The 24,335-nt window shown below is 43.5% G+C and overlaps 1 protein-coding gene across 2 annotated transcripts in view; it reads right to left on the reverse strand.

Annotated features, from left to right (window-relative positions):
* SLC38A1 (solute carrier family 38 member 1) overlaps positions 1 to 21,655 on the reverse strand; it is a 42,622-nt gene extending 20,967 nt beyond the window's left edge. For both annotated transcript variants that reach the window (XR_008482826.1, XM_054271483.1), the window contains exons 1-4: positions 21,418 to 21,655; positions 12,595 to 12,807; positions 4,749 to 4,824; positions 4,064 to 4,179 (exon numbers count right to left, since the gene is read on the reverse strand). Coding sequence is in view for 1 of the 2 variants with exons in the window: in XM_054271483.1 (XP_054127458.1) it covers positions 4,064 to 4,179; positions 4,749 to 4,824; positions 12,595 to 12,713 (311 nt within the window). In the remaining variant the exon portion in view is untranslated. The remainder of the gene's footprint in view (positions 1 to 4,063; positions 4,180 to 4,748; positions 4,825 to 12,594; positions 12,808 to 21,417) is intronic.
* Positions 21,656 to 24,335: the final 2,680 nt, after the last annotated feature.

A 24,335-nucleotide genomic window follows, 5' to 3' on the forward strand; every position in this document is an offset into this window, starting at 1 on the left:
GACAATCCGTTGGCAATCCCTCCTTTTATTATGACAACTACCCTCCAGACACCGAGGAAAACACAACTAAAACTCAAGAGAAAACACACTGCTGCCATAGATAGGCAGCAACAAATCTTTTTCATGGGAATACATAGAAAGAACAGAATGAGAAGCCTCCTCCCCCACTTTTTGATTAGTTTACACTGGAAATACTTTCGTGCCAAATAATGACCAACTAGTTTCTTGGGGCCAGAGGAACAGGGAGAAACATAAAGAGGTGATAGGTGGAACTGTCCTTTCGCCAGCAAAGAATGATGGCTGACAACAACAACACACTCTTTGTACAGCCCTTAGGTTGCTTCTCCTTGAGAAGGTGGAGAAGGAAAGAAAGATTGTACTAGCTGAGGTCACTCTGGTCCATTTTTTATGGATTTGCTAAGCCCTGCTGCTGCCCGCGTTCCCTGCCGAGCCGTTCCGCCCCAGTCTGCCTACAGGCTCGGCGCTCGGCCCCAGTGCTCAGCTGCAGGGCTGACTCACTCCCAGCCCCAAATGGCCACAGCTCTGCATGCCAGCATCCAGTCTGTCTTAATATTAAAAGCTTCTGTTTTTCAGGCACTGAGCTCATGGAGCCTTTGCAGTGGTAAAAATAACACTCCCAAGCAGCCAGGTATTTATCTGATCTGTTGTCCTTAGCTCCCCATAGGGTTTCTACAGACACTTGGCATTTTCATTAGCACTGTATGAAAAACTTGTTTGTCCTAGGACTGTGGTATGGACAGGAATATTCATGCCAGAACCACCCCTTGGAAAGGAATGAAAATGTCCATGCCACTCGCTCTGCACAAATTCAAAACAGAAGCAGGAGAGCTTGCACTGCAGTCTCAAAAGCACTCCTCTACTTTTTATTTTGTCTGCTTTCAAAGAAGTGCTGGTAGCTACGGAAGCCAACAGCAGATACAAAAGTTACCTACCCCCAAAAGAATAAACAGTTTAGGCTAGGGGACTGATACAGCGTTGGGAAGAACAAAGTGCTTCGCTGATGCCTTCTGCTGTCTTCTCCCAGATGCCACATTTACCAGGTAAACTGACACCTGTGCTGTCCCTCCCCTCTGTGGAGTCCCAGGCTTTGGGGCTGGAACACCTGTGAGGATTATGCAGTCACAAGAATTGTTTCACTGAGCAGTTCTGAACCCTCAAAAGGTGCAGAGGATGGAAGAGCAGAGGGTTTGCTCTCATACAGCCTCCCTGCAGGTGTGCCAGCTTTCCCTGAAACACTGCAAGAGTTACACTGCAGCTTCCTGGCCCCTTCCAGACACACCCAGCAGAAGTGGCTGCAATGTGACTTCAGCTGTAGTCTCACACTATTCCCAATCTAACAAGTCCCTCTGCCTCAGCAAGGTGTTTCAGATCACATACAGTGCTGGGTTAAACGCATGTTGAAAACACCTGGTGCTTGGCCAGTCCCTATTTCTCTGCAACGTGATCCATCACTTTGGTCCTGGCTCTCCAGGATGAAACCACAAGCAACAACAACTGCTCCTGCCATCCCCAGGTAGTCCAGCTTATCTCTAGTTTTCCAAACTTTTTCTGTTATCTTTCTACAGCAAAGTTTTCTTTCCTTTTGCATACTGGAAATGATGCTGTCTTTTGGTCTAGGCAATAGCTACAGTAACACTGCGATGAAGTTCCTCTGAGCTCCCACCCTCAGTAATTTTGGCTAGAAAGTATAATGCTTTGTTATGGCATTGTTAAGCAAATAAGATGTGTCATTGCCATGTTTATTTTGCACATCTTTTGCTTAGGATATCAGATCTGAATTGATCCAGATGTTCATGGCAGTACACGCTTCACACTGCAGGAGCCCAAAACTTGTGAGAGTGGAAATCAGGCTGGGTCTGCTTTGCTGGTGCTGAAAATGCTCCCTTCATTTTTCTGCATCTGCAGAATTTTCAGCGATGGTGCATGTCAATAGTAGATAAAGCAACCTAGAACCTTTCCAGAACTGTGCTACTCAAAAGCAGTGAATTTAAGATCTTTCTTATGTGCAAAAAGAAGTGAAAGTATTATTAGGACTCTAATCACCTGCAAAGCAGAAATGATCTACCTGTGACAATGACAGCAGAACTATACACTTATGGGAAAAACGAACATAATTAGCATGTAAGAAAAAATCTATCACTAATGGACTAGGTTTAATGCTGAGATTATGGCATGAGAGCAGAACATTTAAAGCAGTTCAACTTTCAAGCCTAACTATAGACACCAGGTTAGGATCCTGCATCTCCAGGCTTCAAAGAGGGAAGCTCTACTAGCCTGCTCAGGAAGGCCCTGCTAACTTACTGCCTTTGATCTCAGCTGGCTGCTCTATCTCAAGGCCAACAGATCTAAAGGCATCATAAAACTAACAAAGACTATTATCCACTTTTAAATACCCACAGCTAATTCCATAGAGATCAATGCTGTCATTTACTGAATGAGACCTCCACATTCATGTTTGGCAGTTTTTTGTTAAATGTGTTGGTACAGATCTACACACTCACTACTTGAGTCATCAATACACCTTGCTAGAAGTTTCTCTGGTGTTCAGGTCACCTGTCTGATCTATGTCACTTTAAAGAAACAGCATTTTTACATCCTTTAGAACAAACACATGCCACCTAACTCTCATAAAAACTGCTGAAAGAATGAGAAGAGGATGGGATTACAAAAAACTAAAGCAGTAACGACAAATTGAGGCTGCTCCTCTGCTGAGAGCCTGTAATCAGCCTGCATCAGGTGACAAGCCTGAAAAGATGCAACTTCTTTTTCTCTCCTTACAGCAATGCCTTTTCAGGACTACCGAAAAACAGAGGCCTAAGGCATGAACAGCAGTTATTGCAACCACCAGTTTGTACTCTCAGAGATGGAGCATGGGTGGAATATTACACGCAGGTTAGAGCACTAGGTAAAAAAGCAGCAAAAATAAAATAAAATAAACTCTGTCACGTTGCTAACGAGAGATGTAAAATTACAGTCCAGCCTAGCTTAGTGACAGCACAATAATGAGACCTTCTACACTCTTAAAGTAAATGGATTAACTCCTTTGATTACTCCTAGATTTTACCCAGCCACAGCAAACTCTAAGCTAGCAGCATGGATCTAGCTATCTCTGGCACAAAACTCCAGAGCAGATGGCTATATGTACCCCTTTGGCCATCTACTCTGCTTTGTACAGGGCTCAAATTATGTATTTCCCAAAATCCTAAGAAATGGCAAAAGTTCTATATTTTTAGATTTGACATTCAAGAAATGACATCTCTTTAGAGCAATCTGTAAACTCAATAACTATGTTGAATTGTTCTCAAATAATGTAAATTATTGTATTTCCTTTCTCAATTAACATTTATCATTGAAATCTGCACACAATTCCCAACTGATTTCTTAACAATCACTTTTCAAAATGAAGCATCTCATACTGAGATCCAGAATAAAACTGTCTTAGTCATTCAATGGCGCTGTTTCATTTTTAACTATGAAATTCTCCTTTATAAAAAGCCTCTTTTCTTTTTTTTCTGGAGTTAAGTAGTCTACCTTAGTTCTTTTCTATACTAAAATCATGGCTATATTTATGTTGGCTTTCAAGGACTCATTAAAGAAACTGTGTGAGTGAGACAGAAATATATGTAACATATAAAGGAAATAAATACTCTTGGTTTAAAAAAAGTGTTTATTGCACCATGCTTTGAAGAAAGCTCTGGAAATCCTGTGACAAAAGTAAGAACTAGGTGCTAACTCACTGCAACTATTACTATAGAATATTTTTGATGTCTATGTAGCTTGCAGAGCACAGGAAAAATCCCTGTCTAGGTCTGTAGTAAATAACATGGACTTAATTTTCTCTAGCACTACAAGTAGTGTTTTTTCCCTCAAAAGCATGTGACTGAAAAAAAGATGTCTGAAACTTGTAACTAATATTTTCAGGCTTGAATGCTGTAGTTGATTACACATGGACTATAAATCCCTCCACTTGCTGGCAGTGCATGCATTCTTTAAACACAGTGAAATTCCATGGAGATCAGCTACTCACCACATGAATACTTACAGAAAAAGGAGAATTCCTGTGTTGGCCAAGGCAAAAGCAAGACCCAAAATCCCACTGCCCATAATTGCATTGCTAAGGTTGAAGACAGACATTCCCAGTGAAGTAGTTCCTGGGATCTGGAGAAATAAAGACAGATGTGTCAGCAACAGCTTGGAACAGAGTAGGGAAATGCACCCCTGCTTCAAACCCCATGTTTTGTGATGTATCAGATGTAAGTAACTACTGCTATGAAAAAGTTTTAATAAAAATTGTTTGAAAGAGGAGAAAGCGTCGCTGAACTCTGTCACAGCTATGCTGCTTGCTGCCCAATAGGTTTTGTAAACTGCCCTAAATGGCACAGGCAACACACAGCTCATACTGCACTTTCAGTTTTAAACCCCATCTTCCACTACACCTGAAAAACATCCTGGATGTGTAATTCATATATGGCAAAGCCATAAGGAACCACCACAACTTCCTGCCCAACAGAAGCCAGAGGGATTCCCTTGCCTCAATCTAACCGATATGCTCAGGGGTTTTGTTTTGGGGTTTTATTTAAGTGCTGATCCCAGGCAGTTCCTACTGGAAATTGAATTCAGTTATAGTTGTGTCTGCCCAGCACTTTTGAAGACAATGTCTAAAGGCCTTTCATATACACAACATGCAGCTGCTTTTGACAGGGAACAGAGCAGTGAGAGAGACTTACATATTCATCACATTTCTTCTTCTCGAGGTGGCTGTTTGTGAGACTTCTTCTGCTTTCTCGATCCGAAATAAACTTGCTGAAAGAAGTCAGAGAATTTATTTCCAGCAAGTGCTTAGAAAATATGAACACAAGGTCCTGTGAAGCAAGTACAACAAGAAACCAAACAGACTTCTTCTTCCCCTCCCTATCAACCTCAAGACTCCTGAGCACCAGCTCAATTACTTCCTGCCTTGCCAGGTTGGAAGGTCCCAGGCACGTGGCCCAGCAGGCAGTGGTGATGACCCTCCACAGAAGAGGAAAGAATAACAGCATCCTGGGCACTGAGGATAAAATCAAGCAGTTACAAGTCCTAAGTGGGGAACTTGGGACTGCAGCTGCCACTGGCCAGAGACAAACCCCTGTCCTCTGCACCCTCCAAGGATTATGGGAGGGGCTCATATTCTTTTACATGATTTTTGAGTCGAGATTCTGTTTGTGTACTGATACAAGAAACCATAGATTAAGATCTGACCCTATCTGCTGAGCATCCAGTTGACTAGAAACTGTAAGCCAAATTGTTCTCTAAATTCTATATTATGCTACTTATAGATTGCACTGCATTGATTCTGCTTGTTGAAATCCTGTGCCATTCTAATAATAAATTCTGTGCTACACTAATCATAACATCCTGCTAAAAAATAAACCTTTAATCGTAACTATGAATTACTGCCATCATCATTCTGCCAAGGATCCCTAAAAGATGTCACTGTCTCCTCACTATCAGGTGGCATTGCAAAACCCTACATTGCTACTGAAACCTTAAGCTGCCTGTCCTGGTTTAGGGCAAATTTGGGAGAAAACCTCCAAAAGGGTGCTTCTAGAAAGCAAATTCAAGTGGGCCCTCCCCCAACTGGTTCAGGAAAAGATTTCCTTGGAGGAAAGTGGAAAAATCTGTTTATTTAACAGGCAAAGCATTCACCAGGACAGAAAATGAGCAATATTAAACAATAAAACCTCTTGCCAATCTGAAGAGATGACAAGCTCAGAAAGTCCTTTTTGTGGGCTGTAGCTCAGCTCCCCCAGTCTGCTGCAATCCCTCTTTGGCTGGAAATGTCACAGGCCAGGCCCGGCCCCGTGGGCCACAGGTGTGAGCTGCTGGTGCTCCTCTGGGTGCTCAGTCCAGAGCAGGTTTAAACAGGTCCAAGAAAAAGAAAAACCACAGTCCAGGGAACTTCTCTGCCTCAGTGAGCTAAAAACTAGCTAAAAGCAAAGGAGAGCTCTGTCTTGCCATCTGTCCATCTGCAGACAACATCCTGTCCAGGAGAAGGATGCAGGGGAGCAAGTGTAGTTTCTGACAACAAACTGCACACTTCTTCTCTCCCCCTCTTCTGTCTCAGAACCAGTCTTAAAGATGCAAAAGTTATTTCTGGGCTAAACAGACAAATGGGGATACAAGCATCATAAAGACACCCCAAGACACTGCCACATAGGGCTGGTATGGCTGGAGTTAAGAGGAGGAAGCTGTGACACACATGCCACTGCTGGCTGGACAGTCCTGAAGCAGGCAACCTGCTCTGCTGGTACACTGCTCTGGACTACTGGATTTTCATCTAAGTGTCTTTCAAAACTCAATGCTGAATTCATCATATTGCAATATTAAACACTTCTGTGCAGGGAGACATAGAATAAACAGCTTTTCTTTCTCTTTACCCTTTGCTTGTTCTGTGTCCTTGATGTAAGCACATTTAGTAACTTTCTGTCCCCCTGTGGCAGTGTTGGCCTCCTTGAGATTTACTACACTTCTGATCTGGATGTGCTGTAACTTTCTCACAGACCTTCTCTTCAGCAAACATGTTAGTTTGTATAAAGCATTCTTTCAGCTTTTCATCTTTTGAAGGTTTATGCACAATTAAGTCCCTGGCATCTTTGCTAATCCACAGATGGTTCTTAGTCTGCGCTGGCTAATGCCTCAGCCATGGTACACGTCACATACCTAACCAGGGGCTGTCACCAAGTGTCAGAGCCCATTTTAGCTGTAGCTGCATTAAGCTGGCTCTTCTTAAATTGAAGCAGACAAACAGCACTGAACACCAACAGCAGCACTGCTGGTCCTTTCCCACAGTGGGAAACATCTACTGGCCAGGGATGTATAGTTCAAACTGTGACTCAAAACTTTGCATCATCTCAATACATCCAGCAGTATTCAGGCTGGTAATAAATCTGTGAACTTGTAAAGACAGAGCTTGAGCAAACTTCCCTACTGCCCCAGTTGTGGCCTAATTACTGCTGCTATGTATGCTAGCACAGCTTCTAAGGCTATGCCAAAATCATGCAGCTAAAATGCTGCTGACTTGGCTTCCACAGCTGACACACTGGGCCTTGTGTCTTTAACATTTTGTGTTTATGCCTTAAATCCAGGCATAGATGGTAAAATGTAAGTAGTATTTTAGCTGGGTTTTTACAATTTTGCCTCCTGCCCATTGTTCTGCTTTGACTTCCTTTAAATCAATAAGAAAGAACTATAGGCTTCTCCTGTATTTTTTAAATACTAACTTCAGCAACTAATTTGCTGAAAAACATAGATATGATGTCAGATTTACCAGCTTTAACACAGTTGGAATTGATGGCTGAACCTCCCCCACCACTTTATGAAGTGAGAAGCAACCACTTCTAAGATAGACTGATCTGAAATTAGCTTTCCAAAGCTCACCTTGTAGGTATTTCATCCTTGTGGAATAAAATCTCAACCTGATTCAGAGCATGTGCTTTTTTTCTTTCATGTCTGTTAAAGCCCATCTCTTGAACACAGGCAGCAGAGTGTGAACGGCTTGAAAAAGACATTCCAGCTCTCTCTCGAAACACCCTGCAGGCAATTTGTACAGGCAGGAGCACAGAGAAAAGTTTTGTCTCTTTTGGATTTGTAACCGCTGCTGGGAACATCTGCAGACTTTGCCTTCTTCTGTCCTTTATGGAGATCATGTGTCATTTTAGATTTTGTCAAGAGTTATGATAGGAGTCACTAGTCTGCTCCCCCCAGTTCTGCTCATCCCCCTGCAGCCAGCTCCCCCATAATAATTACAAAAATAACAAATTTGTGCACACTGTTATTATTGTCTTCTGGTATTAAACTTCCATGAAAATTATTGTTAAAAAACGAATACAGGATAAAGACAACACTTGAGTAACATTGCTTGAATATAAAAGTGACCACAGGACTTTCCGTTAGAGTATTTCTGACAGAATAAACAGCTTCTGCAAAGCTGGTATCTTCCACAGCCAACAAACATGTTATTTCCTTCTGGATGCAACTTTGAGAGAACTAGTCTGATTTGATAAATTGATCCAAAGTACTTTCTTCTGAGCTAGTTCTAGAGTAAAAATGGAGTTGGCTTGTTGCCCAGCTCCTCATCTACCCCACATCAAACCCCTAGGCTCCTCATCTACCCCACATCAAACTGCACTTTTTTCCATTTTTCTGTGTACAGGAGGGCAGAGTTAGACATGGGGATGAGGGTACTGGGACCCCAAACAATGAGGCACATAGCACTGAGCCCAGCTTTCTTATGGGGGACTTCCCAGCCCCAGGACGGCTTGCCCAGACAGCCCAGGGGATGTGGGCTCTGCCTGTGCTGCATTTGCTGTTGCAGGCAACTTAACCTGCAAGTCCAGTGCAGAGGTCTGCCTTGGGACAACGCTTGGTGTGGCCAGACCATATGCCAGACAAGTTTTCCACAAATGAAAAATATTACTGACCTTAAATGAAATAAAATTAAAAGAAAAAGAAAGTACAGTGGAAGGTAATCCAATGAATTCAGCAGAAACAAATTTTATCAAGTTATTGCTTTTTATAAACTTTTTTTTTTTAATTTCAGGGTGGTTTTTCTTCCTCAGAGCATATGAAAGGAAACATATGCTGGAGTACCGGAATTTCTAGTTAAACTGTGCCATGCATCTGCTCTGCTTAATGGACGTGCTTAGAAAACAAGCCATTCATTGTCACAGAATGCTGCATTTTTGACCTTTATGAATATGACACAAATTAAGTGAAACGCCTGTTTACACCGCCTCTCCCAGCCCTCCCAAGGAGCAGAGGCCAACTGTGAGAGGTGCTGTGGCAATGCACTGTAGGACTGTCTGTGCCATCAAAACCTTGAGGCTCCCTGACAAGCATGAAATCCATTTGCACTGTTTGTTGTCTTCATTTCAAATGATGCTTTACCCATCACTGAAAGACATAACCTGCTCTTACATATTTCTGCTTTCCTGTTGTGTTTCCTGTATCATAGCTGAGCATGAACAGACTATACAGAACTTTTCTGATACATTAATGAAGTATCCTGGCCAAGATACAATGAGCTCATCCTTGTGATGCATGAAGCCTCACAGCTGGCCTGGAAAGAATATCTTAATCTAATTATTTTCCTGGTTTGATTTAGTGCAAAGTAGAAACTTAGCCTTATTGATAAAGTGGTTTAAAAAGGATGATGTTTAACTATGGTTTCCAAATTTAATTTATTTAAGGACTTCAATGAGAAATGTTTGATTAAGGTGATACCCCCAAGCTAACCACTTTGGCAAAGCAGAGTTAGCCAAAAACCATTTAGCCATCTCAGTTACGTTTCAACATAATTAAATTAAAATGGTATTTTATAATGCCTTAAACATTTGTTAGGGAAAGCTAGTTTTGCCAAGATGACAGAACTCTATCCTTAGGCAGCTTCTTAAACTGCATGCTAACTTGAGCAGTGGCAAAGATTTCCAGGGCAGGCATGAACAAGAAATGTAGAGGAAAGCTTGATCTGACTTACACTATGAAAGTGGACCAGATCTTAGCATACCTACTAAGAACCTTGTTAACTGAACAAGAGGTGCTGATAACTTATTAGCAGCTGTAAACCAAGACAGACATCAGCTTCTTGAGAGCATTGTCATAGTAATAGTCAAGGAGTAGTTTATCTAAATACTGATTCACAATTATGTGCAGAGATGGCAAGGTTAATAGCCAGGAGACATAGTTAAAAGTCACAAAATCCATGTCTGGGTTTCATGCAAATCTCTGAACTGACATTTTCAGAAGACATTCCCATTCAACATCTGCATACAAAGAAAAAGCCGTCTTAGCAGTACAGCCTCTTCAAATCAACATCCCCTCCCTACATATATTTAGGCCCAGAAAAGGCTGGAAAGTCAAAGGAACATACAGGATTCTTTTCCAAGATTAGGAAATATTTGGAGTTTACAGGCAGCTTTGGAATCAGCTTGTGCCTAGTGTACCATCTCCAAAAGACCCTTAAAAAGTTGCTCTATATTGAGCTTGAAAAACTACGTCCTGAGAGAAAAAAAAATTAAATTAAATACAGAGTGTAAAATCAAACAGGTTGAAACAATAAAAAAAGTGAGTTGGTTGAAAATTAGAGATCTAATCTAAAGCTCAAGTGAAATCAACAGAAAAAGTCCCACTGATTTTGATGGACTTGGGCATTTTACAAGGCCTCACATCACGTGTCAGGCAGCACAAAATGTGTTGCTCCCTGTGCCTGTTAACCTCTTACTCCATGGAAAAAAAGGTGTCTGCCAAAATAGCTATAGGAAGGGACTAACCACATCCTTTCAGGATGCACGGGTGCAGAGCAGGATATGCCTGCTTGCTCGTCACACAGGATGGCATGGAGGTGCTTGCAGCTGTGGGGGGCTCAGGGACAGCCTCAGCCCCAGGGCATGCTGGCAGGGTGCCCTGGTGCCAATGTGCTGCTGCACTGGAAACTCTGGTCCGTGCCAGCTGCCTTGAATCTCTCGGTTTGGATATGGAGGGGGACATGAACAAACTGGATATACAGGGCAAAATAGTCATGCATGGGATGCAAGTAGCTGTCCCATGAGTGCCTGGGCAGAGGACTAAGAGAACCATAATATGCTATATCCTATAGACAAATGATAGATCCTCTTCTGCAGAGGAAGCAAGTTCTCCAGAAAGGAATAGAAAATTGTGAAATATCTTAACCTGCCCTAAGAGCCAGAACAGTAATCAGAAATTCTGCCTCTGAGTTTCTGACCCTCTTTCGACACTCCACTTTTCTTCTTCCTTTTGCAGGCAGTCTGGATCCAGCCCAGCTCTTGCCACACTTACTATGCCCTAACTCCAGAGCACATGGCGACCACAGAGGACCAGGCACATACAGCACGCTCCTTCCCCACCCTCCATAAACATTCACTGACAATGAAGCGCCAGCAGGGCTTTTCCCCATAACAGTTACTGATGGCATCAGCCAAAGTGCTGGGGAGGCACAGCCAGCCCGGTATAGCCACTCCTTGTCTCAAGGATATAAATCCTCAACAGCCTCCAGGGAGTGAATTTACCACTGTCAGCCCCATAGCTCCTCTCCTTACAACATGAACCAGCAGGAAAGCAAGCAGGTTCATACTGGAACTGTTTTGTTTTGGCAAACTTGGAGGGTTTTTTGTCTTTCTCTTGCCTCTTTTTTTTTTTTTTTTTTTTTAACAGAAGTGGTTTGTGTTTCATTTTGGCACTTTCCATCAAAGCAGTTGCATCAGAAAATTCCTGACCAGCTCTAATCTTCATCAGCGCAGCTGCGCTGCGGTCGCAGCACCACCCGCCCTGCCGGTGCCGGCCCCAGGACTTCCCCTCACTGGGGCTGGCACCCTCCTGCCCCCACCCCGCCACCACCCCACGGTACGGCTGGCTGCTTGTGCTGCCTGAATGGTGTGGACAATGCTGGGTGCTTATTCCCACACCTGCCACCGAGATCCTTGTCCACCCATGCAGTTGCGAGTCTCACAACTGACTCTAACCTCGCCTGGGAAAAAACAGCTCTGAATTTAATTTTAACGCTAGAAAGTGAGTTTCTCACATAGCTGGAGAGGATGCTGCCAACAGGAAGAAAAGGCAAGAGAAGAAGATTTTAAAGATCATAAAACAGGTGGTGGCAGCCCCGCAGAAGGGATCACAACAATGTGCTGGCAACAGGCTTCCCAGCAGGGCTGAATCCCCATGCAGGCACTGACTGGCCCTGTGCTCCACCTTGGTTTGCAATATTTGAACAGGAAGTTTGATCAAAACAGAGCTTCCTATTTTACAGCTCACAAAATACAAACAGGGTCTGTCAGCAGGTCTTTGCTGTAAACTGGATGGCTCAGCACCTGTTGGAGGCTGGCAGGAAGGGCTGGAGAACTGCTCTCTGGAGAAAAGGCAGCTCTTCAGAAATGACTGTAAGCTTACAGAAAAAGCCAACAGCCTAATAATTGTAATGATAATTGTAACTAATAATTTTCACCAATATTGATGCATTTTTTAAACCTTGATCCGAGTTAGGTGTAAGACACAGTTTTACCATCTTCTTGCCACCTCTGCCTCAAGGGAGCAAACCGCTGCCCAGTTTATCTTGTCAAATTGCAAACACAGACTGGAACTACAATTGCTGCCAACCACACCAGCTGTAACTCCCCAGAAGCTTGGATACATGGAGGTGGCCAGACAAGCTAAAATTGTCATACCAAAGATGAAAAGTCAACTAAGAGACTTCTCCAAAATTATGCCATCATATTGTTATTACTTCTTTGCTGTGTGGAAGCAGACATCTAAAATTTTTGGCTTTTTGCTGCATTATATGTTTATGAATTTTATTAGACTGATTTGATAGATTCAAAATGATGAATAAATTGCTACTCTGTTTGCTTTATCTGCTATTGCAGCCTATGCCCAACAGATGTTACGTATGAAATTCAAATTACATCTTCAAATGGAGCATGACTTGGTAATGAATAATTCAAGATATATACTGAAAATTAGAATGCTGTTTTTAAACAGTGTGTTTCTTAGCAGAGGCAACGTCAGTGGAAAAATACTCACCTATTTATCTGGCCATTTTCCACCTCTGTGAAATCATTTGAATCATTGCTGATGTTATCATCTTCAGGGACAGTCATATTCTGCAATTCGGTCAGTTCTAATCCAGCTTTGAAAGGCATGCTGGGTGAGGAGCTGTGCCTATCCAAGTGGATCTTCAAATACTAGTGTTTGGTTGGTATCTTGTGAGTAAACTGGAGCCACAGTGTCCACAACCTAAATAAAACAAAACGAACAAACCCAAGATGTATACCAAAACCAGCAGGCAATATCAAATATCACCAGGAGAAACCAGTGAAACCTGCACGGGAGGGACATCCATACCAACCAATTTTGTACTGTTAGATGGACCTCAGGTTATTATCTAAATACATTGCTGAACAATAGTAACCTTGTATGTCTTAATGAGATCAACCTCACTAACCTTATAAATTTACCCTGTCCTGCAATCTATTGCTGAAAACAGTATTTTTTTTAAACTTGTGAGCAAGCCCAGCCTGTTTGTTTCAGGAAAAAAGATTAACCTCAAATTAAGGAATAAAAACTATTTGCTTGTCCAAGTCTGTCCCAATTCAATATCTGGTGTTTGTCCTCTCTGTGCTCTCCATCCTTACTTAAAAATATAAAATACATGTCCATGCTGATGCTAAGTGGGATACAAAGAGGGATAGAGTTATCCTGGTGCTCTGTGCTACTAGCACATGTATTCCAACTTGTTAAGGATTTTTGGGAAAGCACAGGTGCAGTGGACGCTTTGTTCAAATTTTTAGATGGTTAAACTTGTTATGAACAAGGAGAGAAACAGAAAACCCAAAATCCCTAAGCTGATGTATCACAGAAAGAAGGCGCAATGTATACCTTGTGTGAAGCAGTTACTATCTAGAGACCAGGTGATGTCTCTTCAGATAGATGTGTTCCATAAAAGCACAGAGAGGAGCACCAAAGGCAGATCAGAGAAGCCTGCTACAGTGACATACTTCCTCATCAGCAATGCAAAGCAACTGAAAGACCAATATTTTCCGGAGCCCAACCACCCTCGGCTGAGCTACAACTCCAGCGTGGTAGTGAGGCAACAGCATATTACTCACAAACAAGCTCCTGCACCACAACTCTCTCAATTCTCATTTTGTGAATGAATTTCCTGCAGTATTGCCAAACAGCTATTCAGCCTGGGGTACGTGGTGAACCCTCAGACACCAGATTAATTTGGGGATATTTTAAATTCTCAGGGCTACCTCAAAGCCATTGAACTGCATGCAACCAGAGGCACGAGCATCCCCAGGCTCTTGCAGGGCGAGACAGGAGGATGTAGCTCACTTGTTCAGTTATGACATCTGCCTGTTTCAAATTAAGTTTACAGAAGCCAGTACTTCTGTTTTATACCACATCCCCACCACACAGAAGATAGCTTTGCAAATGAGCAGCTTTTTCCCTGTAAATTCTTTCTCAGAAACGCCATTTTCAATTCCTCAAGAGCCCATCCTGTCCAAAGTTCAGGTGCCAAGTTTAAAGGCTATCCTCGAGGCTAACAGCAGGACCCCCTCTCTTCAACTGAAGGAGCAGCTAGGCATGTGATTATAGTGGCAAACACTGCCTGGTGCAAGGGTAGAGTTTGGGGTGTGTGAGCTGGAGACTTTTCAACTCCTCTGCAAAAGAGATTTCCACTACAGATAGCAGGAGAAAACTGCTCAGGTATTAAAATGTTGGCACAATAAAATATTTAAAAAAAAAAAAAAATTGATTTAGGCTGCTGATAAATAAAGGCAGACTGGCAAGCAGAGGGTGGTTTTAGCATTCTGGAACAGTCTTCCCAGAGGCTGCAGGGATATAATAGTCTACCTATTTTGGAAGAGAAGCACAGTCTTTTTATAAAAGGATAAAGCCACAGGAGACAGAAACTGCTGAGGTGGCAAGGACCAACCCCACTGAATTCTGAAGTTTCTTGTGACTGTGAGTTCCTAAAATAAACAATTTCTTAAGAGACCCAGCAACCCCTGTACCAGGATCTGGGTCCCCTGGCATTTTAAAGCCGCTATAAAGGTTCAGCTGAGATTCAAGCAGAGAAGCTTTTCCTTTGGGCACCGTTATGCATCATGATGCCCAGGAGGATTTTCAGAACTGCCTTGACATTCCCTGTGCTTCATAAATTCCCCATTAAGTGTCTCAAAAACAGGTGCTGAAATTAGCAGCCGTGTGAGGTAAGCAGCGCACTGGAGAGCGGCTGCACAGCTCACTGACGTGTGGCTCCAGCTTCGCCCTCTGCCCCTGAAACACTGCAGCACCAGACTGGCAGCAACACAGCTCCCCGCTTCATTCCCAAGGAATCTTTGCAGCACAAAAGTGACAAGCTTTGTCTGTTTCAATCAAAACCCTGCTTCTACAGAAAACTAATTGAATGATGACTCTTCGAGGGCATGTAGTGATAGGACAAGGGGAAATTGCTTTAAACTGAAAGAGGACAGGTTTAAGTTAAGATATTAGGAAGAAACTCTTCACTGTGAGGGTGATGAGGCACTGGAACAGGTTGCCCAGAGAAGTTGTGGATGCCCCATCTCTGGAGCTGTTCCAGGCTGGATAGGGCTTTGTACAACCTGGTGTAGTGGAACGTGTCCTTGTCCATGGGAGAGGGGTTGGAATGAGGTGATCTTGAAGCTCTTTTCCAACACAAACCCTTCCATGATTCTATAGGACAGAGCAAAATCTTAGAGCAAGCTGAAGCACCAGCAACCATTTCAGCAGATTTCATATTTCAGACAGACAAGTTGCTCCTGAAGCATCATGACAGTGGGCATATCTCTGAATATGTGTCAGGTTCTTGCTAGGGTAAGTGATTTACTAAAAAACCACCATAACAAAAACAAACAAAAAAATCTTGAATCAAATAATGCATAGCACTGCCAAGTATGAGAAAACCTGATCTCAGCGTCAAAACATGAGGTGGGTGAGGAGAGAGTGGTGGGGCTGGGAACTGAGGTTTTCATTGTCATGGCATGAACTCATCACAGATCTCTGGCAAAGTAAAACCAACATGTCCTCTGCATCTCCACCTATAAAATTAAGATGATAACAGCAATACTAATACTCAGTTTGTGAAGTGCTTGAAGGTTTAGAGACAAAGGGTGATACAAGTGTGATACCAGGAATAAAACACTATGTAAATCACAAAATTTTTGCAATAACTTTATCTTAGAGATATACAGAGAAAACACTTTGTCACTGCTAATTACTCTGGGCACTCTCCACAGTCAATGGAGTATAGGTGGTCACATGAATTTCATCCCCAAATAACCTAATCTAAACTTCAAGTTCACTCATGGGACAAATCACAGAGCCTAAATAAAATCTAAAATCCCAAAAGGTTAGGGATCGTGTCAAATAGCTTAATTCCCTACAAATCCAGTGTCCACTCCAGACCTGTCACTTGGCCTCTACAGCAGAGCCTGCTGCTGGAGGACAAACCCCCTGACCCATGGGAGAGGTCTGCAGTCACACTGAGCTGTTCCCTGCAATTGCAATAGCTTTGCTCCCAAAAGGAGATTCAATGCTGGGATAGCTGAGCAAGTTGCCACCTCAAGTGTACATGTCACTAGTGCTGTGAGAAAAAAATCCCAAAATTGCTTCAACTAATAAAAATTCACCATATGTTGATACTGAGCTATAATGGAAGCAGCAGGGTAATATTTGTACTTTTACGGCCTTTTCATTCAAGAAATGTCTTAAAAGACATGCAAATAAAAAAGCTATGTTGTTCTTAGGCAAATAAAAATGCTAAGAGTTCTTAGGCTGAGCTTTATTCCTAATTCAAATTGAAAGACAGTAAATAATCACATTAATAGTAACTGCAGAAATGCCAATCACCTCAGCCACTGTGCCTACTACTCTGTCCTACTACTCAGCTTTTAACTTCTTGAAAGGAAAACCTCCAGAGACTCACAACCAAACCTCTTCTTCCAGACAAATACTTAGTAAATCATAAAGGACAAATCTGAATTTTGCTCTTGCTTCAAATTTTTCTACTCAAACGGGCAAGCACTTCTTGTAAAAGGCATCAGCCGGAGAGAAGATCAGCAAAGAGCTAATGACTGTTCAAAACAAACCTCAAGGATCTGTGTTTGGTAGCTGACCCAGCTCCTCTGTTTAGTAGAAAAGCATTGCTCTGGCCTAGCAGCTTGGCTTTCTCTTTAAATATCCCATGATGTGTCTTGTAAAAGCCATTACAGATAATTTATTTGCTGTGTGCTCCTTGCAGAATATGGGAAAGATTACAACTGGTCACAACTTCAGGAGGACTATGAGATGACACAAGAAGAAAAAATGAGCTTATTATTTTCAAGGACACAGAGACCTTCACAAGCCATTAAAACATATTCCAAGAACTGTAGTAATTTTTTCTGTTGACTTGTGAAACATAAAAAAAAATCCCTGCAACTCCATTTTCCTGGACTGTAAAAATTCCACAAGAGCAGTAATGGGATCAAAAACTTTATGTTTGGAAAAAATATGATAATACAAACAATCTATTTCTTCTGGTTCATGCATGAATCCTTTCTAGGCCATACATGGAAGAGGTATAATCTCAGAAAACACTTAGTCAGAAGCTGTCTTTCTAAAAAGAACATCATCAATCCTGGTAGTAATCACAATGGCTTAATTCATGTTTTTTTCATATCCTGTAAATGACACAGTTCCAAAAGTGTAATCTTAAGGCACATGGCTGCTCAAAAGCTGACCCAGTACATGAGAGGCATTTGGGCAAGTGGTCAATCTGGACCACATCTAGTCCATCTCTGGGTATGGCTTTTGCAATATGCCCTTTCACTGGGCACTTCATTCACTGCACACTTCCTGCAGTCAAATGGTCTTGGGGCTGGTAAATATCCAAGACACACTAAGCACTTTGAACTATGGAAATCAAGATAATTTGCTCAAAAGACAAAATATGACTCAACTTTCTTCTCAAAGAGAGTATTGCCAAGAAAAACTTGGTTGGTTACAAGTCATCAGAACCCTGCATTCGAGTTTCACACAAGCTGTTTTTAGCCCTGCAAAGCCTGAGATGTGATTCTTTGGTGATACTTTTGAAAGTTTTTCAAAGAGCAATGTGGCCAGTAAGACATCATGGATATAAATAACGAAACACAGAGACTGAAACTCTGCGTACGAACTATTCACTTAAATGACAGAAAGCAAGAATAGGCTTTATACGTAACAGTATCACACTGGGAGGCAGGGAAGCAACTATCAGCTTTTTGTTCTGCATTGGTGACACCTGACATGAGGGACATAAAGCTCCAGACTTACTCCTCATCTACAGAAAGGACAAAATGGAGAAATGACAGAAGAGCCACTGAGATAACAAAGAGCTTGGAAATTAGACTGACTCACTGAGCAAGCATCTGCAGTGCTTGAAATGTCATTGCCTCCAGCTCCTCAGCTCTGCCCCTCTGCAGCAGACTGCAGCCACAGGAGCAGTGGAAGGAACCGGGTTCACCCCAGCCCCAGTGGTGTCCCAGCTGGGTCCAGGTGCCACACAGAACCAACAGGGTGCTGGCACTGTCCTGCCCATCGGGCAGTGCCAGGATGAGGGCAGCGCAGTGGCCAGAAGGCCTTGGCGCTGCTGCAGCCATTTGCTTGGTGTCTGCAAGCCACCACCTCTCATCCCCAGGCTCCTCTCTCTCACAACCCCCACGGCATGCAGGATGGAAACAGTTAAAAGATAAGATAGGGGGTGGGAAAACAAGTGTCAGAAGTCTTGGGAAGGAAACTCAGAAAAGGGTGCCATAAAACAGAAGTGATGAGAACAAATGTGGATAGTCAGCCATTCTCTTGGTAGTGCACGACCTTGTGCTGCAACAGGAAAACGTTCCTGCTCTCCCCCATCACTGTCCACACTGCCCTTCCATGCTGCCATGAAGAAAGGGAAGACAGTCCCAAATTAAGTTTCGACAGGCTACTCAGCTGATCAAAGGCAGGCAAATAAGAAACCATAAAATCCCAGTCTGATTCACCAAGTGATTCATTACTTTAGGCAAAACACTTAAAGATGAGCCATAAAGGAAAATGGTCTTAAGTACATTTTTGTTTTGAGCCCTTCCCAGTCAAATTAGGAAAGGCATTTGGCAGAGGAATATAGTCACATTTTTTCCTAATTATATTTCTTTGTGAAATCCTCTCGACAGTCTTGGTTTTCAGAAGAGATCCCACAACGCACCACCACAAATAAACGCACTCTTGTCTTCCACAGAGAGTGGAAATTCTGTATGAGTGGGGCTTTATGGGTCACTGCAACAAAACACACTATCCAGATGTATTTCTAAGGGTTAAACAGCAGCTTTGAAATTCCCATTTAAGTAAACTTTTGTACTACAAAAGGAAGAATCCTTTGTATAAGTTCATGTGTAACTCACTTTTCCTCTGCTCCAGTTTACAAGTAATTTCTCTGCCTCAGTTTTCTTGACTGTAAGAGACTTGAAGCAATATTTACCTGATAAGCTTGGGTAAATATTTTAAGCACTAACTGCAAAACATGTAAAAGCTGCCATTTTTCCCAACAGCAGCTGCTCAAATTTCTTGGATTGGATTAAGGTCACAGCAGTAAGTATCAATCAGAAAGAAAACTGAATTCAGGCTTAAAATATTTAAATATTTCCATAACATCCACTTGTCTTCACAATACAAACTTGTAAGTGATGGTTATTATCATGTTAGTTGCTACGCAGATTCCAACAGAAATGAGCAAGATGCTAAAAAGAGAGAGAAGAGCACAGGAGAGAGTCCCATTTCTGCTCGGTCACCACTCTTACACTGCTCAGAACAAGCTCCCAAAACAGCAAACACAGACAAAATGTAGGACAGAGACCCAGGATGAGCATCCTCCAAGCAGGAAGGCCGAGAGAGCACTCCCTCCCCAACCACCCTTTAGTACCCTTGTAACAACCAGGATTTGGGCACGAAGGACAATTGATTCTCCACATTTTACAACAGTCTGCAGAAAGCCTCAAACTCGGGGGATAATCCTCTTCACACAGGTATGTGCAGCTTGGTGCTTACTGCCAACAACCGTCTCCCATCCTCACCCAGGCTGGAGAGCCCAGTTGGTCCAACTACAGCATAAATAGTCTCAAGTGACGAGACAGAGGATGCTGCAGTGTGCTTCAGTGAAGTGCTCTCTCTATGGTGCCTCTTAAAAAGAAAAAAACCCGACCTTCCAAAAAGGCAAAGTCAAATAGGAGTCATTCAGCACGACAGTGAAGCAGATCGCATTTTCGTCAGTGAATTTCCACCGAGCCTCAGCAGAAGGCCCCTGCTCACCAGCAATATGGCAGTTCGGAGATTTCACGCAGGTTTTGCAAAGCAGATTTCAGCGCCATTTCGGCATGGGCTTCTAGCCTGGAAAGGACAGTTATTGATACCTATAGCCTTCAGCAACAGATGGAATGTCCTTTTGGAGGCTTTTTAAATGAAGTTGGTGTTTTGGTAGCAAATGAAGTAAAATTTAGATGGAGGATGCTGTTTCTTTCTCCTCCTGCAGCTGTTTTTATTTCTTCTGATCTATGAAGGTTATTCTCAGAATGTAGGGGATTTTTGCTTTGTTATGTTTTTTATTCCTGCAATATATTTTATCAACTAAAACGTATCTTTTTCTGACACTTTACTTCTAGAACAATGTTCTATGTTATTTTGCCTTTCATGCACAAGTAAAAGCCAAACAAACCCGAAGGTGAAGGAAGAAGAGCACAGGTTCCTATTTATAATTTGGATTAAAGATTGGTAGATATGCCCCACAGCAGTCCGGGATTCTGAATAGCCTGCGGACATGAGGCGAGTTCAGCTGGTAGCGCAAGAAAACTACAGCTTCTCCTTCCATAAAACCAGCTGCCAGATCCAGGGTTTATTTCAGTCCTTGCAATGTCACATAAACAAAGCGCGGCTTTACACACCTCATGGTCTCCTCCCTCACAAGGAAACAGACACATCCTAATGCTACAGGTTGCATTACGAACTCTGCAGAACAATGGAACAAGCCCCCAGCCACAAGAGCGAGCTGGACACACACACACACGTGAGCCGAGGCACCCCGGGCATTCACCGGGGCCTCTTTTTGTTCTCGCCTTGGCTCACGGAAAGCGACCACCTCAGCTGTTACTATGTATTTACGGGCACCACGCACACGCGTGCGCGCCATGGGCCCGGACTGCATTTTCCGAATACCGTAAAACTTGCACTGACCCCATGGCAGCGCTGGGTTTAAGGGAAAGGCAGGAACGTTCCCCGGGCACGGCCACACCGCGGCCGCGCACCCTGCCCGGGCTGCGGCACCCGCCACCCGGCCGTCATAAGGGGCAAACACATTTATTATTACTACATTTTTTTTCGCCGCCAGCGGAAGACCGTAGCCGCAGACTGCCAGGTTTTTGTTTTATTTCTGCGGGTTTTGTTTGTTGGTGGTTTTTTTCCACAAACTGCTGCCCGCCTCAGCAGTCGGCGAGGGCAGCATCGCTCCCGCCTCCGGCGCGGCAGCGCGCCCAGCCGCGGGAGATGCCGCATGGCCGCCCGTCCCCTCGTCCCCTCCGCCCCGCCGGGCTCCCCGAGCCCCGCCCGGCTGGCTGCTCGCGTTTTTAGGGTTCGCACTGGGCAGCACCAGGGGCGAGCAGACACGTTTGGCAGGGGATGGGGGAGGGCTGCGCACACGGCCGGGACAAAGCGCGGGCGGCGGCGGGCTCCGGGCTCCGGCCCGCGCTGCGCGGCCGCGGCGCGGAGACAAAGGGGGCGCGGGGAGCCGCGGCCCCATCCCTCCCCCCCCTTGCGTTAGCCGCTGCTGCCTACCTTCCCCAGGAGCCGCGGGGACCCTCCGAGAAGCGATCCACCTTTTCCGCCGGGATCCGACTGGAGAACCCCGACAAATAATTACAGTGATAAAAATAAAATAAAATTTAATTGAAAAAAAAAAAAAAAAGAAAGAAGAAGAAGAAAGAGAGAAAGGGGGGAGAAGGGGGGTAAATGAAACTGGCGAAACGAAAACGACGAGAAAGATGCCCTTCCTCCTCCCGCCGCGGGTGTGTGCATGTGGAGGTGGGCGGGCTGGCGGGAGCGCGCCGGGCGCGCGCCGCGCGGGGCCGGCGCCGGGGCCGCGCCTTCAGGTGCTGCGGGGCGCGGGGGCTCCGCGGGGCGGCCGATCACACGGTCCGGGCAGGGCACCCCCGGGACCCCGGCACGCACCGCTCCCCCGCAGCATGGACCGTCAACACCTTTCCTTTAAAAAAAAAAAAATTTTTTTTACTCTTTTTACAAAAGACAATAATTTTTTTTCACGCCACGGTTGGAGAACCCCTCCAGGCAGCCAGGCTGGATTTTTGTGACTTGAAATGTCTACGGAAGATCTGGTACTATTGTGTTAGCCGATTTCCTGTTGTGTCATGCAAAAGGTATATGCTGAAAATGCTGCCATTTGTGCAAGAGGTCGGAGTATTTCCTGCTGGGGCAAGACGCCTTCCTTAAAATGAAAGGGGGAATTCAATGCACGGATGATTTACTGTAGCTTGTTATTTCCATCCTAATATCTAGAAAGCACTGCATGAGCCTTTTGGCTTGGAAAAAACTTTTCAAGAACTAACCTGAAGCAAGATGGTATTGCAGCTGTCCTTGGCTGCCCTCCCCTACAGAACACATGACTTGCATGGGGCATCACAAGGCAAAGAATGAAAGGGTGATGGAGTCTGTGGGTTTGGGTGCAGTTTGCCTCGCTACCCATGGACGGTAATGGCTTCTGGGAGGCTTTCATGGCAACTCTTTCATAAGCTTCTTGAGGTGCTTGCTCTGGAATTTCCACTGCTGTGTCTCATAAATGTCAGGCCAAAAAGGCAGATGACACACATGAAGAACTGTGGTTTTCAAATTACTGATTTGCATACAGAATCTCGATTTCTGTTTTGGTATTTTCACAATTTTTAATTTTTTCCCCCAGTAGAGCAGTTCACAGAATCATGGAACAGTTTGGGTTGGAAGGACCTTTAAAAGTCATGTAGTGCAACTCCCAGCAATGAACAAGGGCATTCTCAGCTACATCAAGTTGCTCAGAGCCCCATCCAGCTTGTCTTTGAATGTTTTCAGGGATCCACCACCCCTCTGGGCAATCTCTTTCAGTGTTTCACCGCCCTCATTTTCCTTATATCTAATCTAAATTGACTCTCCTTAGTTTAGACCCTTGTCCTATTGCAACAGGCCCTGCTAAAAAGTTTGTCACTCTCTTTCTTATAGGCCCCCTGTAGGTAGTGAAAGGCCACAATAAGGTCTCCTAAGAGCCTTCTTTTCCCCAGGCTGAAAAACACCAACTCTTTCAGCCTTTTCTCATAGGAGAGGGGCTCCATACCTATGATCATCACCAGGACCCCACTGCTCCAAAGCCCCATGTGTCTCCTGTGCTGAGGACCCCAGAGTTCTCTGAATGTGAAGTGCTGTGCAAGCAGTAACCTAATTAACACCTATTGCACCCTGCTAGGACAAGAGCCACATCATCCCAGAATTGAGAGTGAAGCCTGAGGAAGAGCTAGCTGAGCAAGGGCATTAGGGCAAGGGCTGATCTTTCAACCTCACTCGTGTGGTTAAACTTCTCACATCAGAATCATGTGCAGTTCCAGAGAAATTTAAGATTGACAAAAGATGAGGGACTGGATTTTAAGCCAGAGGCTTCACTCCCCACCCAGCCCTCAGTGCAAGCTGTCATGCCTGAAAGCAGAGAAGCAAGTATTTGCAATTCACTCTGACTCACTTAGACTTATATATGGTAAACTGAAAATCAATCTCTACCCCAGATTATTGAATAAAAATATGTATTATATAGTGGATGAGGTCAGGTGGTGTTACTGTAGGGAATAAGAGGAAACTACTTTGTTTCTTTAAAACAAAATACGTATCAGGCTATCAGGTGAATGATCATTGATTTGATGTGCTCTGCTACCTCCTTTCCTTTTATAGTTACAAATGCAGGTTATTTGATTCTTAGCTTGTCATGTGCATTCTTAGAATGGAGGTAATTATTTTTAATAGAATTTCAAAAAAGTCTTTTTAATATATTTTAATCAGCTCAAAAAAATTGATAGTATTTCTCAGGAATGGAAAGGATTTTACTTTGCCTCTTTAGTAGTTTAAATTTCTCCAATCTTCCTCTCAATATCTCTCTGATTTTTTATCACTGTTGGTTCTGTTTGTCTTGATATGCGTGAAACTTTGATGCTTGTGGCAAGCATATTCTAATTCTAGTTTCATGGGTTTTTGTAGGGTTTTTTCCAACAGGTTTTCATGGCAGTCACTCCTTATTGACCCTATTCACTCCTCCTGTGTCTTTCTCTTTATTCTTTTCATTCATTATCTTGCTCCTATTCCTATTTAGAGATATACCACAAAATTCAGGAATTTACTGTAATATTTTTCTTTGCCCATATTAAACTGGTATGAGATGGTCATCCATCTCAAATCTCTTCTTGGATGTCTTTCAATACACTTTTATCTAGTCAAAATGGATCCTCTTTTCTTTCCTCTGAAATAACCCTGAGCCTTTGTTTGTGGTATCACCATTCTCATCTGCTTTTGTTCAGACTTGCAACTTCCAAATATCCTTTAGATTATATTTTGCCTGCCTAAAATGAATCAACAGCCATGTTCATTTTCAGAAGTACCCTCTGAAGTGCAATGTTCTTCCAGAGTCTGGAAAATTCCCTTCTGTACTCTCCTTCAAAAATTTATGC

Source organism: Melozone crissalis, unplaced genomic scaffold (assembly GCF_028551555.1).
Source record: "Melozone crissalis strain CALT ecotype California unplaced genomic scaffold, PUWL_Pcris_2 ptg000004l_1, whole genome shotgun sequence".
NCBI classification, from domain to species: Eukaryota; Metazoa; Chordata; class Aves; order Passeriformes; family Passerellidae; genus Melozone; species Melozone crissalis.